This window comes from Mustelus asterias, chromosome 11 (genome assembly GCF_964213995.1).
Source record: "Mustelus asterias chromosome 11, sMusAst1.hap1.1, whole genome shotgun sequence".
Taxonomy (NCBI): Eukaryota; Metazoa; Chordata; class Chondrichthyes; order Carcharhiniformes; family Triakidae; genus Mustelus; species Mustelus asterias.
The window spans coordinates 89,671,228-89,687,758 of NC_135811.1; the positions used below are offsets into that span (position 1 = coordinate 89,671,228).

A 16,531-nucleotide genomic window follows, 5' to 3' on the forward strand; every position below is an offset into this window, starting at 1 on the left:
CTGCCTCACAGCGCCAGAATCCAGGTTCGCTTACTGGCTTGGGTCACTGTCGGTGCGGAGTCTGCACGTTCTCCCTATGTCTGCATGACTTTCCTCCGGGTGCTCCAGTTCCCTCCCATAGCCTGAAAGACGTACTGGTTTGGGTGCATTGGCCATGCTAAATTCTCCCTCAGTGTAGCCGAACAGGTGCTGGAGTGTGCAGACTAGGGGATTTTCACAGTAACTTCATTGCGGTGTTAATGTAAGCCCACTTGTGACATTAATAAATAAACTTCAAAAGAAATCTTCAATACATGAAGGCAATGATGAATGGCATGCAGAATATCATTGGCCGGAGAATCTTCAGCACACAAGGATGGTTTTCATCTCTTGAGCTTCATTCAAATGCTATCACTCCTAATCACTTTTGCCTGCTCTTAATACCCTTTTATATTTTTCTTCCCCTGTCTAATTCACTTGTGATTGATTCAGCTTCAATAGCTACTTCGTGGAAATTGTGTTAAACTTAATGATTCCTTCCATGAAAATAAACTTTTAATCTCCATTTTGTACTTTTAAGACTAATCCCTGAATTTATGTCCACGTCATTAACAATTTGCTAATTAGCGTAAACTAATTTTCACTAATTTCTTTTGTTCATCACTCTGAATACTTGTATTCAATTCCTCTTATTCTTCTTTACATAAATGAATATAATCTTTAGCTATGCTCTAATTTGCAATTGGGTGTGTTAGTAGCTCTGATTATGCCCGTGAACGTTTGTCACAGATGCTTTCCAAGTCAAGTGAATCACCTCGGCAGCCTCCAAGTCACCCAGAAGAGACTGAAGAAGAATTGTGTGAGCAACAGGATATGCAGGAGGATCAGGCACCTCCGAGGAGTAGCAGTATCAATTCCGGAGGGAGTGATGCAACAAACGAAAGTTTGGAACAGGATGCAATGCAGGTGAAGGATGAGCCACCAGATAGTGAGGAGGAAGATCAGTTGGAAGACCAGAAAGAAGCTGACGAACAGCTTTTGCATTTCAATCAGGTAATTCCAAGTGTTTATTAGCTTCTACCTCGTATCTACTGTGACAGCAACAGCCTCAGCTAATGACAGGCTACCCACTTGTATTTTCCATTTGTCTTTAGGTTGTTTCTTGCTGTAGTATATGAAATTATTTTATTGCCCATGTGGGGGTGAAATTTTTAAAACTGTCCAAGACGACATTCCCACTCAAATATCAATCTAATTTGATGAACAGTTCATTTTAAAAATCACCAAGTAGAATTGTGTTTCCTTGTCTCCCACGTTCTTTGTGACTTTAATACTTTGTTGATAAATCTACTGAAAGGGTTGAATGAAAAGCCAATTTGTACTAAAGTGCGTGAGTGGTGCAGCGTTTTCCTTGCTTGTCAGCTATTTTATTTTAAAATGATAAGTTCCCAAGTGCAGAACATTAAAAACAGTAGGCTTGACTTAGAATCTGTGCAATCATAAATCTGCTAGCATTTGATCGTATGTGCAGCGAAAAAGTGTAAATTTAAAAGTAGTGATGAAGATCTATTTATTTTGCCTTCTGTTGTAACTACATGTTTTCATTTACTGTAAACTTAAGATTGATAGCATTTCCTTCCTACATACAAGTATCGTCAAAGACTGTGCTAAGAATAGGTAAAGGTTTTATTAACTGGTAAACTTCCTAACACAGCAAAGCCAACAGCAGGTACCAAATGGAACTCACAGGAAGGCATTAAAGCTGTGTGAGTCACAGAATGCCTTGAGATATTGTGAGCAATGTGCCTGCTAATCCTCTAAATGGGACACAGTGACACAGGAAGTATAATAAGAAGGAATTCTTTTTTGCAATTTCAAGAAAATTACCAACCTGTACCAGAAGAGAAACTTGTGTAATAGTTATTTTTATTTCATATAGCATATAGGCATTTTTTAGAAATATCCTTTAGCTTCATAAATTGTAGTTGCGCTTGAGAATGTTATAGAAGACAATTTCCGCCATTTTATAAAAATATACTAATTTAGCCCTTAAATATGCAAGGATTTCCTAACATTTTAGGGCTACTAGCATCAGTAGCTTCAGTATTGGAATAAATCCAGGGTTAAATCTAATTTAAGTTTGAAGTTTATTTATTAGTGTCACATGTAGGCTTACATTAATGTAAGCCTACTAGTGACACTAATAAATAGAATAAACTTTAAATAAACTTTAAACGTTAACACTGCAGTGATGTTACTGTGAAAATCCCCGCGTCACCACACTCTGGCGCCTGTCCGGGTACACTGAGGGAGAATTCAGCATGGCCAATGCATCTAACCAGCAAGTCTTTCGGACTGTAGGAGGAAACCGGAGCACCCGGAGGAAACCCATGCAGACATGGGGAGAATGTGAAAACTCCGCACAGACAGTGACCCAAGCTGGGAATCAAACCCGGGTCTCTGGCGCTGTGAGGCAGCAGTGCTAACCAGTGTGCAACCGTGCTGCCCCCCAGGTTTGTTATGTTTATTATTGGGGCCATTGGGTAATAATATTTTGTAAAGTACATTCAAATTCTCTTACTATTATGAAAAATGCAAATAAGACAAACCACTTTTCAGAAAGTTATGAAATGGTGTCATTTACTCTACGGCAGCCCAACCCATAATGGGCCTTGATCTATCCATTGAGCCAAACTTTACAATTTATTATAGCATCAAAATATCTTTAATTCGTTATGGTGTTTATGCACCACACAAACCTCCACCCACCCTGTTTGTTTAACCCCAGCAATGAATCCTTTTATCCCTTTCTCCCTCATGTCTTTATCTAGATTCCCTTTGAATGCACCAATGTTATTTGCCTCAACTACATCCTGTACTAGTGTGTCCCATATTCGCACCACTCCTAGGGTGATTCCTAGATTACAAAAGTGATTACGCTGCAAACGTGCTTCATTGGCTGTCAAGTGCTTCAAGACATTCAGTGGTTAGAATTGTTACACTGCAGGAGCTATTCGGCCCGTTGTGCCTGCACAAGCTCTCCGAATAAGCAATTCTCGTAGTGCCATTGTCCTACCTTCTCCCAGTAACCTTGCACGTGCTTTCTTTTCAGATAGCAGCTAATGCCCTTCTGAATGCTTCAATGGAACTATGCTCTCAGGCACTGCATTCCAGACCTTAAACACTCATTGCGTGAAAAAGTTTATCCTCACATAACTTTAGCTTCTTTTGTCAATTATTCTAAATCTGTGCCCTCTTGTTTTCGATCCCTTTACAAGTGGGAACAGTTTCCCTCTATCAACTCTGTCCGGATCCCTCATGATTTTGAACACCTCTCCCAAGTCTCCTCTCAGCTTTCTTTTTGCCAAGGAAAACAGACACAACTTGCATAGAAATAGGAACAGGGATAGGTCATTCAGCCCTTCGAACCTGCTCCGCCATTCAGTCTACCCTTCTCCAATCTATCTTCACCCTTTCCTCGCCCTTAAAACCATTCTCACAAATCTTTTCTGCACTCTCTCGAAAACCTTCTCATCTTCCGAAGGAGTTCCCAAATTTAATGCAACTGTGGTGCTATATAAACGTAAGTCTTTTTGTTAAAGAAGTTTCTTCTGAATTCCCTGTTGGGTTATTTAAAAGCTTATACTTATGGCCTCCAGTTCTGGTCTTGCCCTCAAGTGGAAACATGTTCTTTATGTTTACCCTGTTAAATATTTCCATAATCTCTATTTTAGAAATAAAGAGTCCCCAGCCTGTTATTCTTCACTGATGAATATAACCCGTCAGTTCTGGTGTCATTCCAGTAAATCTTTTACGCACCTTCTCCAGTGCCTTGACGTGGTAAACGCTTAAGAATTGGATCTTGGTGAGTTGGAAATGTCTGTTCTGAAGCCATTTTGATGCATGTCACGAAACATGCTTTATTACAAATAATGATTTTAATTCGACGGCTGGAAAACCAAACCGAACTTTTACAAACAGACTTCTTAAAACACAGACAAAGTGTGATTTGAACATGCAACATAGCTAGATATCCAATTCACACCACTGAACCTTCCACACTCCAATCCACTCAAATGGGACGCCATGTCTGCAAAGACCCATCAAGGACAATGGCCTCAGGAGAATACAAGTGAGCCACAAATCTTGCCCCCATTATCGAGGCATCATGGCAATCACCAGGATTATTCAAAAGGGGGTTCCTAGATTTGAACTCATCAAGCTACAATGGGAATACACTAAACCCAATCACTTGAACGGTTGGACATTGGCTGAGAACAAGGACTCCCCGACATAAACTGAAGAAGTTGAAAGGGCAAATACACTTGTCAAGATCATGTTTGAATCGCAGGGTGATGGTCAAGTGACAGGCCCACCCCTTGTGTATTTAAACTTCTGCTTTCTCTACAGTAAGAGAACAAGCACCTAAGATGCTGGCAAGAGATGACCCGAGTGGGATCCTTCTTCCCTCCAATCCACATTGCAAGCTTCGAACCCTGGTTGCTGATCCAGGGTTCTGCTACAAGCTGAGACTTCTTAAATGAATTCAACCCAGGAGAATTTGTCTCCAGGAGAACAGCGAATGAGATGTTTGCATCTTTAAATCAGAAGCATCAAGACCACCAAATGAAAGTTGCAAGACCACCAAATTCGGCCTGAAACCAGCTGAGTCGCCAAACTGTATACCTCTTTTATTTCTCTGGACTTTAAGCTGACAAATCTATCCTTCCTCACTCTGTAATCTATAGGTGTGCATGTGTGAACTTCGAGTGTGTATGTGTGTGTAAGAGTCAGAGTATTCTTTATTATTATACTTAGGTTGGTTTAAGTATAATAAAGCTAATCTTTTTTTCATTAAACTCAAGAAAACCTGTCGGATTTGTTCTTTTATGATCACACTTGTTCACTTTTTTTTTAAAAAACCTATTGTGGTCAAACACGAATGGAAAAAAAGGGAACCATTCTACCCCTCTTCACCTGATTGTGACATGCACAATTGTGTGACAAAAGTAGGATTCTTGGAGTTGATGATGTGGTGATATCACTGGGCAACATCAGTAACTACCATTGATTTTGCAATACGCAGTACATTATAAAACTTCCAGGCAGAGTTCATGTAGATATGGCATTACAAGTTCTAGAATTGTTTTTGTGCAGGCTAAAAACTCATTTGCTCTTGATTTTGTATGTGTGAAAGTATTTTTATTTTTATTTGGCATGTCTAGTTGCATGGGTATAATTTTAAGTTTTATTATAACCTATTATGTAACCATTTAATGGCAAGTTCACTAAGATATGAAAGAAAAGGACTAGTAGGATATGTGGGTAAAGTGAAATGAATGAAAGTCGGGGAAGGCTCATGTGGAGAATTGCGAGTCTATTTCTATAGTCTGCAGGCATCACTCAAGCTTCTTGACTCAAGGTTGTAGATTCAAACTCCTCTCCATAACTTGAACTTAAAACTTCAGCTGACTTTTCAGTGCAGCACTGAAGGCATGTTTCATTGGAGTTGTTGGGTTTTTTTTATGAATGAAACTGAATCAAGGGGTCTGAACAGCCTGTCAAAGTGGACATAATGAATCTCATGGAATGTATTAAAGAAGCAGAGTAGGTTTTCCCCAGTGTCCTGGCCAGGAATTGTCCAGCAACAGCAAAGCAGATTAACTCATCATTCATTTCATTTTAGTTTGTTGGAAGATGATGCATGCAGATGACCTGCTATGTTTGTCCACAGATGACTGATTATGTTTCAAAAGTAGTAGGCTGTAAAGGTTTTAAAACATTCTGAGGATGTGAGGTGTACTTTATAAATGTAAATATGCACGTAGTATATGGCACAGTAACCAGCACTGCTGCCTCACAGCATCAGGGACCTGGGTTCAATTCCAGCCTTGGGTGACTGTCTGTGTGGAGTTTGCACATTCTCCCCACGTCTGCGTGGGTTTCTTCCGGGTGCTCCAGTTTCCTCCTCCAGTCCAAAGATGTGAAGGTTAGGTTGATTGGCCATGTTTAAAAAATCGCCACTTAGTGTCCCAAGATGTGTGGGTTAGGGGGATTAGTGGGGTAAATACATGGGGTTATGGAGATAGGGCCTGAGTAGGATGCTCTGTTGGAGAGTCAGTGCAATGGACTCAGACTCGATGGGCCAAATGGCCTCCTTCTGAACTGTAAGGATTCTGTAAATGTGAGTTCTCTATTTGATCCGTGCATCATGCACTTTCCACAGCCAAGGAGGTGAACTGAGACACCTATGTTTTTTTTACATTCTTTCATGGGTGTGCTAATGGTAAGGCCAGCATTTGTTGCCCATCCCTATCTGCTTGCGTCCGTATCAGTACTGCAATCACTTGCAGCTATGTTAAAGTAGCCCTGGATGATTAGATTGTGTAACTTTTTTCACTCCCTCTGCAGAAATGTGCATATGCCCCATATTAGCACTGGTGAGATTGGGTACTCTTGATGTGTTGAGGTGCAGGTGCAAGTCAGAATTCTATATAAAGCAAATTGTACTGGAACCCTAGCGCAGTATAAACAAAGAACAATACAGCACAGAAACAGGCCCTTCAGCTCTCCAAGCCCACGCCGCTCCCTGGTCCAACTAGACCATTCTTTTGTATCCCTCCATTCCCACTCCGTTCATATGGCTATCTAGATAAGTCTTAAACGTTCCCAGTGTGTCCGCCTCCACCACGTTGCCTGGCAGCGCATTCCAGGCCCCCACCACCCTCTGTGTAAAATATGTCCTTCTGATATCCGTGTTAAACCTCCCCCCCCCCTTCACCTTGAACCTATGACCCCCTCGTGAACGTCACCACCGACCTGGGGAAAAGCTTCCCACCGTTCACCCTATCTATGCCTTTCATAATTTTATACACCTCTATTAAGTCTCCCCTCATCCTCCGTCTTTCCAGGGAGAACAACCCCAGTTTACCCAATCTCTCCTCATAACTAAGCCCCTCCATACCAGGCAACATCCTGGTAAACCTCCTCTGTACTTTCTCCAAAGCCTCAACAAAGTATGTTGTTATGCCACTGCATTTACGAACACCATGTGCACTGCCATTTTATGTTATCATGTTTTAGATTGCTCATGCAAAATTGTTGAAGTTTTAATTAAAAGAAAATATTGACTTCAGTTATTTTGCTCTTAATTATGAAAATTAATTCAGTATAATAATATTTGAAGGCATAATTACAGAGAAAACATTCCGCCAATGCTGCATAGGAAGGATTGGAGATTTGATCTCCAGGGGCAGTTGAATTTACAGTTGGTTTTGAAGGATAGAGAGAATCTAATCCAAAAATTATGGCCAGAATTCTCCAGGAGTTCACACCCTGCCACTGCTGCCTGCGAGAACAGTGAATCTGGAATGGAGAATTTGGCGCTCAGCCAAATCTTCATTCACTGCAAGGGGACAGGAGAATCCCAGTGGCGGGTGAGGTCGGAGAATCTGGCCCTGTATTCCTGAGTTTTAAATGAAGGACCACATATATTTTTAGGAATTCAGCTGACATTTTTGAAAATAACTTCACTTAAGAAGATAAAAGCAAAATATTGTGGATGCTGGAATCTGAAACAAAAACAGAAAATGCTGGAAAACCTCAGCAGGTCTGACAGCATTTGGGGGGAGAGATTAGAGCCAATGTTTTGAGTCTGGATGACCTTTCGTCTGCTTGATGCCACCCCACCTCTAGAATTCGGCTCTTTTGTCCATGTTTAGATTAAGGCTGTAATGAGGTCTACAGCAGAGTGATCCTGGCGGAACCCAAAATCGGCTTGTGATCAGGCTGTTGGTGAGGAAGTATAGTTTGAAAGCATAGCTGGATGACACATTCCACCAATTTGCTTATGAATGAGAGTAGACCGATGGCATGATAATTGCCCAGCTTTAGTTTACCCTGAATTTTGTGGACAGAACGTATCTTTGCAATGTTTCACTTGATCAGGTAGATGGCAGTGTTGTAGCTTACTCGAGCAGCTCAGTTAGAGGCACATCTACTTTGGCTCTGACAAAGGGTCACCTAGACTCGAAACGTTGGCTCTATTCTCTCCCCACAGATGCTGTCAGACCTGATGAGATTTTACAACATTTTCAGTTTTTGTACACTTAGGAAGGATTCACAAGCAATCAAAGCAGCATTAAACATTGAGACTGGCATACAAGCTGTAGACATGTCAGTTTAATATCAGTTGTAGGGAAAACCTGGAAATGCATAGCTCAATAATGAATCATTAGTTCAGATTCAGATGAAAGAGGCGTTTAATTAATTTGTGGAAGATTTTCAGCAATACTTTTGTCATGGGAAAGAAGTGAATGTTGGATACTAAAATTTTCAAAAGTTGTGAGAACTATTCACATCAAAGTGAGAGAAAATGGAAAATTGGTTTGAGAATCTAGGATAACCATAAATGGAATTTTTCAAACAGGGCAGGCATGTGACCATAACATGATAGAATTCTTCATTTGGATGGAAAGTGAAGTTGTCCAATCCGAAACTAGGGTGTGAAATCTAAACAAGATAAACTGTGGAGATATGAGGTGTATGTTGGCTCAGGGAGAGCAGGGCAGTATGGCATTGAGATAGAGCATCAGTTATGATCATCGTGAATGGTGAAACAGACTCATAGGACCGAATGTTTTTTTATTCATTCGTGGGACATGGGCATTGCTGGCTGGCCAGTATTTATTGCCCATCAATGACCTACTCCTGCTCCTATTTTCTATGTTTCTATCAATGAGGTACACTAGGCATTAGCCCTGGGGCCCTATAGTTATTTACATCACTTGTATCAGGGTATTGAAAGTGAGGTATAAATACAAGGCTGAAGCATTTGCAAACATCTGGAACCAGATGTGTTGAGTGGATGATACATCATGGCCTCTTGCTGAGGGTTCACCATCACAGAATCCAGTCTTCAATTCGATTCACTCTGTGACATTCAGAAACGGCTTAGCATACTGGGTATGGAAAAAGGCTATGGTCCCCAGTAGCATCTGGTCATGGTGCAGAAGTGGCTGTGCTTCTAACTATGCTGTTCTAGTAAGCTACAACACTGCCATCTATCTGATAAAGTAAACATTGCAAAGATACGTTTTGTCCACAAAATTCAGGGTGAAGTAAACCTGGTCAATTATCACCCCGTCGGTCAACTCTCACAAGCAAATTGGTGGAATGTGTCATCAGCTATACTTTCAAACTATACTTCCTCACCAACAGCCTGATCACAGGCTGATTTTGGGTTCCACCAGGATCACTCTGCTGTAGACCTCATGCCAGCCTTAATCTAAACATGGGCAAAAGAGCTGAATTCTGGAGGTGGGGTGGCATCAAGCAGCCATAGTAAAATTGAAGTCAGTGGGAATCGAGTGGGGGTTAGCTCTCCACTGTCTGAAGTCACACGTAACGCAACTGAAGACGGTTGTGATTGTTGGAGGCCAATCAGCACAGCTTCAAGACATTGCTGCAGGAGTTCCTCAGGACAGTATACTTGGCCCAACCTATATCAGCTGCTTCATCAAAGCCCTTCCCTCCATCATAAATTCAAAAGTGGGATTGTTCACTGATTATTGCACAGTGTCCAATTCCATTCAGTTTCTCAGTTACTGAAACAGACCATGCTTGTGTGTCATAAGACCCAGGCTTGGGCCGATAAATGACATGTAGCATTCTTGCCATGCAAGGGAATGGCCATCTCCAACAAGAGAGAGTTGTCTCCCTTTGACATTGTTGTTTTTGAATTCCCACCATCAACAACCTGGGAAGGGGTGAGAGGTGGGTGGTTACCAATGACCAGAAACTTACTTGGACTAACCATATGAATACTGTAGCTGCTAGAACAGATCAGACATTCCATCTTCTGCGGTGAGTAACTCTATTCCTGACACCTTTAAGTAAATTCATCACCTATATTTTTTTTTAAAAGCAAAACAGAAACTATAGTAATAAATTGGAAAATAGCAAATTGTGAGGTAATAAGGTGGAACTATAACCGGGAGAAAGCATTGAAAAAAAAATCGAAAACCAGTGGCAAATCGTTCAGAGTAATCAGTTAATTCCGCGAAAAGTCAAAAGCAAGCAGGCCAATTATGGGGCATCATAGATGAGTAAAGAACTAAAAGAAAAATTGAACCAAAGCAAAAAGACATACAAAAAAAATTAGATATTAAGGTAGAGGATAAAATGGAATCTAAAGGACATTTGAAAATTTGCAGAGTGGGCAGTTAAGTGGCAAATACACTTAGATAAATATAGGGTGATGCATTTTGATAGGAAAACAAAACATCACCTAGGTTTGATATCTGGTTTGTACTGAATTATAGAACCATAGAATGGTTTATTGCATCAAAGGAGGCCATTTGGCCCATTGTGTCTGAGCAAACCCACTGTAGGAGCAATTCACCAAGTGCCACTCTCTCATTTCCCGGTAGCCCTGCAAATCTTTCCTCTTCAGGTAATAATCCAGTTCTTTTTTGAGGGCCATATTTGAAACTGCATTTGGTCTCAGCACCCTCTGTCTAGGAAGATTGAAATTAGCCAAGGTTCGCACTTATAATTGATACATATGATAAATTGTGTATTTATGGCTGTAGTTTGTGATTAGGTTAGGTCAAATGTGATGTCCTACAGAATCAAATCATCTACCAGCACTCATTGTTCAGGCTCATAAATGAAGACTGATTGCTTGATAGTAGAGGTCTACCAATACTCATGATGTTTACCATTCTAATAGTCAATGTCTTGCAGAGAAAAGGGCAGATTGTTGACTAAATAAAGATGTTTTTCTTTTAGTTCAACCTATTGTTTTGCTATTGTGTGGGTGGTCAAGTTGTTCACTCTCATGAAGGTGTCAAAAACTGATAGATGGAGTTTAAAAATTAAACGTTGTTCTGGAATTCAGAGTGATTTCACATGAAGGCTGATATACCATAGAATCTCTACAGTTCAGCAAGAGGCCCATCGAGTCTGCACTGACTCTCCAAAGGAGCATCCCACCCAGGCCTTCCCCTCTGCCCTATCTCTGCAATCCTGCTCATTTACCATCGCTAATCCACCTAACCTACACATCTTTGGACGCCAAGGGGCAGTTTAGCATGGCCAATCCACTGAACCAGCACACGTTGTACCAGGATAGGCCATTTAATCAAATAATAAATAAACAGGTTCTCCTTGGAGAGACGTAGGATGAGAGGAGACCTAATAGAGGTATATAAGATGTTGAGAGGCATAGGTCGGGTGGGCTCTCAGAGGCTTTTTCCCAGGGTGGAAATGGCTGCTACGAGAGGACACAGGTTTAAGGTGCTGGGGGGTAGGTACAGGGGAAATGTTAGGGGGAAGTTTTTCACACAGAGGGTAGTGGGCGAGTGGAATTGGCTGCCGTCAGTGGTGGTGGAGGCAAACTCAATAGGGTCTTTTAAGAGACTCCTGAATGAGTACATGGGACTTAATAGGATGGAGGGTTATAGGTAGGCCTAAAAGGTAGGGATATGTTCGGTACAACTTGTGGGGCCGAAGGGCCTGTTTTGTGCTGTAGTTTTTCTATGTTTATATGTTTTCTATGTTTCTAACAATTAAATGTGCCTCTGGAGGAAGTGCAGGTACTGTACAGGAAATGGTGGGAAAATGGGGCTGACGTCAATTAAAATGATTAGACTTGTGTGATTAAAATAGCCTTTTACCATTCCAAAGATGTGTTGTGTCCATATGGATGGACTTCATGTTGGTCTTCATTTCCGAGAGGTAAAACGCAGTTGGTAAAACCGAAATAAATTTTTGAAAATTTGAATGACTTTGAATTTTTAATGAAATAATTACATTTTAGGAATATGTTTAGAGAATTTCACAAGCAATAGCCAGTTCTGAATGTTCTGTTTTGAAAATGCCATGGTGACCTTCTGAGAAAGTTCACAGCACAGCAGTTGCTTCAGCCTGCAAGCTGAATTTGCAGCGTGCCAGTCCTGCATGCTAAAACCTAAATTCAGAGAGCAGCATTTGGCAGCACCCATGCCCATAGACTCAGTCGGGAGGTGAGCTTTACTGTGTCTTGGACGAGTAATCGAAGCAGATTTTGGTGGATGAAAGCTTCCTTTTGTACTTTGGCATCACCAGTGTTAAAGTTTTGTTCTGTAGTCCAGTTAGGTCTCAGAGTGATTCTGAAGCAAAGTGGAATAAATCCTTCAGAAAATTCACTGCAGTTAATTTTGGAGTTAGGTTGAGACCTGACTCCAGATTGACACAACTTTAGTGTCAGTGCAAAGCAAAGGTCCCTTATACTTGTTATACTACTAGCATAAGTCAACATCAATTAGTTGAAAATCTTGATAAAAAGCAGAGGTGGCAGTGACTGAAAAGTCCATAGCCCAAATTTTTCCAGCTAAGAAAGCATGGAGGGAGGTATGATCATTTTTTTTATCTTTCCTTTTTAGGCAGGGAGCAGGCAAAAGGAAAATTATTAATATTCATCATAGAATCCCTACAGTGAAGAAGGAGGCCATTTGGCCCATCGAGTCTGCACCAACTCTCTGAAAGAGCATCTATCCCCATGCATTTACCATGATTAAACCACCCAACCTACACATACCGGAACACTAAGGAGCAATTTAGCATGGCCAATCCACCTAACCTGTACATCCTTGGACTATAGGAGAGCATCTGGAGGAAACCCACATTGACGCGGGGAGAATATGCAGACTCCACATAGACAGTCACCTAAGGCCAGAATCAAACCCAGGCTCTATGAGGCAGCAGTGCTAACCCACTGTGCCAACGTGCCACCCTTAATATTCTGGAAATGCTGTCACTAATTTTACTTATAGCCATGCACGTTGTCCATAGGTTCTTTTTAAATAAGTGCTATTTTAATTCTATTGTGAGAATTGTCAGCCAATTTGCTTTAAATATCTACAGTTTTGTGTTAATTGCAGCTATTCAATTACACACTAGATTCTGACTTTGCTTATTTCTCTGAATTGTGCCCATGCATGGATCTGATCTGAGTAAACATGCAAGATGCAGTATTTGTGCCATAATTTGAAACTACACAATGCCCATTTTGAAACCAATTGATTATAACTGATGAAAAATAAACTTTTCAGGCCTGAATTTTCTCTCCTGAGTCGGGAGTACAGAGTCCGGAAAATTCCTAGCTCTGCAAACTCTGGTAAAAAAGTGTCCCAAATGGTTGAATTTTTGTTCTGGGAGTGGGTGGGGGCAGGTGTTAATGCGAGTTAAGGTCACCATTGCTGGAAATAATTCAGAGGTGGGATGCGGAAGCTGGCTATGTGAGAAGCCAGTCTCACTTGTAAAAATAACCTTAAAATAAAAAACAGCCCTTCAATTCTCGCCCTTGTCTCCTCCCCATACCCCACACACACTTCCCATGCCCCATCCATGCCAACCTCTGCCACCTCATGTCCCTCACCTTCCAACCCATGGACCTTCATATTTTACATGCATACCCATGCCCCTCCACTCACTCCTATGGCCCTTTCTAGTCCCTATGCCAGCGTAGGCCCAATTCATGCCAAATCATACCTCCACCCTTTGTCCTTGCATTCTACATGACAACTCATCCATTTGGCACTACAGAACTTGAGTATTGCCGAAAAAAGGGACATGCTATTGAAGTTTTCTGTCTTGCTCTTATCAAGACAGCTCACAAGATAAACTAGCAGTAAAGGGAACGACAATATATACTGCACGGGTGTGCTGATTGGTTGACAAGTGGACTCTGGTGGGGATGTTGCCATGGAGAATGCAACAAAGAACAGTTAACTGCCAATCTTTTGTTCATATACAAACCAGGCAGGTCAGCTGATTGCCATGGGGAATGAACCAGAAAATGGCTGGTCCCCAATCTATTGTTTAGTTGGAAAAGGCACACTGCATGAACATGCTCCTCTGTTTGCATAGGACAGGTCCTAAGTGTGACTGTATGTGGCTTCGAGCACGCATAAGTGAGCCACACTGCGAACCATACATCTCAGTTTTGAGCATCCCAGTTTCTAAAGTTGGATCTGTTTGAAGGCAGCTGCAGTTCTTTTGTGCCATCTCTTCCGTGGACCATAATGTGCAAACTACAACCAACTCCCATTGAAAATTGTGGGTGCTGGGTTTGGTTAGGACTTCTGGAATTGGGTTTCCAGTGCCATTTTGGCTAAGTGGGAGACCCTCTGCATCTTTACAAAAATTCAAGTCTAAAATCCTTAACTCCGATAAAGCTATAGAGCTAAATCCTTTTCCGTACATTCATAACTTAAAAGTAAAAATATATGCTTGCTGCTATTTTCATTCTTTGTCATCAATAGTTCATCTTTCAAGATGTTTCTTATGTGGAGTGCACATAAAAGGATAGAAATACCCAGTATAGGAGACTGAGGAGACCTCCTGCTTAGCTTGGCAAATAAGAAATCATCTCTTATTGCTCTTGTATGTAAATAAATATAATATAAATGTAATATTGAAATGTCATTTTCATCAAGTTAATCCAATAAACTCTATTTACTGCTTCACAATGAAATGCAGGAGACAGTATGAATACAAAGCACAGTCAATACTACTAAAGCGCTGCTTTGTTTTATGTGTGGTTTCTGCTCTTGAGATAATATACATTCACAAAGCAAAGGAAGAAAATTTGCCATGACCATGACTTTACACTTCAGTGCTATTCATTTTTTATCATGCCTGAAATCTTTTGGGAGGTGATCTAGTTTTTGAAAATAAAATTGTATCGTGTACACACCTAAAAAGCAGCATCTTCACTGGAAACTGAATGAACTCCACTTCTAATTAAAGTAGGGAACTCTGGAGACATAATGTTGGGTTGATGTCTGTTTAGTGAAGCAGCATTTTGGAACCACAAAACACCTATTTTTAGAACAAATTGATCATATCTGGGGGGAAAACACCCTCGTTCAGATGGTGGCCCTCCGTATTCTTTCCCAGCTTTGGCAACAGACTTCTCTACTTCCTGACTAGCTGCTTCAACGACTGGGCCTACATCAGCTACAGTTCCTAGGCTTTGACTGGGACATGCTACTGCAGCAGGAGTTCATGTAAGAAAGAGTTTAGAACCATTGCTGACCAGGAACAAAAACACTAGTACGCTCAGAGTATAAATATACTGAAAAGGATTTAAATCTGAAACTCATTATCTGAAATCAGCATTTTAGAGCTTTTAAATCATCTGGTGGAGACTGTGCCACATTCAGTCGTAGTGGGTCACAAAGGTAACAAGGAACTTCTTACCAAGAATGTGGGGCACTTCATGAAATATATAGGAGTTGATTTTCTTCTTCTTTGTCAAAGGTATCTTTTGGTGTTGTCCACTTTCAACATTTCATTACATAAATGTCTACATAATCTCTTATAAATTGCATGTGTGTGTGTGTGTAATGCTTAAAGAGGCATATATTGATTTTTGAGTTTAGCCTTGGAACTTTTGCAAGAGGTTACGATGTTGCAGCTGAGAACAATGTTTTGCAGATTGGCTGTTTACTGGAGAACATCATGCAAGTTTTTGTGAGGGGTTCTTATGCACCAAACAAAGAAGCGAGATATCGTGGCCATCTTTTATTTCCACAAAAAATGTTGGTTGTTTGCCATTAATTAACTAGAAGCAGCTTTCTTTGCAGCGCTATGCCTAAACATGGGGATGTTTTAAACTCACTGAGAAGAGACAAATACATATTTTTGCTTGCTTCACTAATAATTAGATCATTTATTCGGGTTGTACATAATTTTATAATAAATATGAAATAACATCCTACTGATATTTTTCTATACTGTTAGCAAAAGAGTAGAAGTTTCTGGATTGAAGAAAGAGCTCCAATTAACAAGCACTGATCTGAGGCCTTTAATGCTGATCTAGTTGGCGTGTTCACAGTAACGAAGTTGGCAGTAGGTCAAGTGACTACCCTGTGATTTTGGAATTTGTTACCATGATATCAAACTGAGATTTATATGAAAATTTTACTACTAGAATCCCTTAAAAGCTGATAACTAAATTTCTCCTTAAATACAACTTCCCATTCTAATGTGGATACATTCATGTGGACCTGGTTACTGGAGAGCGATGAACCCTTATAATTTTGAAGGAGAAGATGCAAGTACTGATGATGAGCAAATGTACATGCCTCCCACCAGCTTTGATTTGCTACAGAAAAATTGTCATTGGCAAAGTAGATTTAAGTTTATTTTAAACTCTTATCTATAGATAGGAATGCCTTTTTTTTTATTCCACACATCGTCTCCAGCTAGGAAAGTGATTAACAATCTGCTCTCAGGTCTTGTTCACTCGTTGTTTAAGCTGCCGGCAAGCATCCAGGTGCCTCAGATGCTATTTTCCCCTCTGACTTCATAGACTTCATAGAATCCCTACAGTGCAGAAGGGGGCCATTCGGCCCATCAAGTCTGCACCGACCACAATCCTACCATAACCCCATGCATTTACCCCAGCTAGTCCCCTGACAGTAAGGGGCAATTTAGCCTGGCCAATCCACCTAACCTGCACATCTTTTGACTGGGAGGAAACCGGAGCATCCAGAGGAAACAC

The 16,531-nt window shown here is 40.8% G+C and overlaps 1 protein-coding gene across 14 annotated transcripts in view; it reads left to right on the forward strand.

Moving 5' to 3' along the window:
* The window catches only part of hdac5 (histone deacetylase 5), a 300,915-nt gene that overhangs the window by 217,219 nt on the left and 67,165 nt on the right, over positions 1-16,531 (forward strand). For all 14 annotated transcript variants that reach the window (XM_078223915.1, XM_078223918.1, XM_078223921.1 and 11 more), the window contains one exon: positions 769-1,032. In XM_078223915.1, coding sequence (XP_078080041.1) covers positions 769-1,032 — 264 coding nt within the window. The remainder of the gene's footprint in view (positions 1-768; positions 1,033-16,531) is intronic.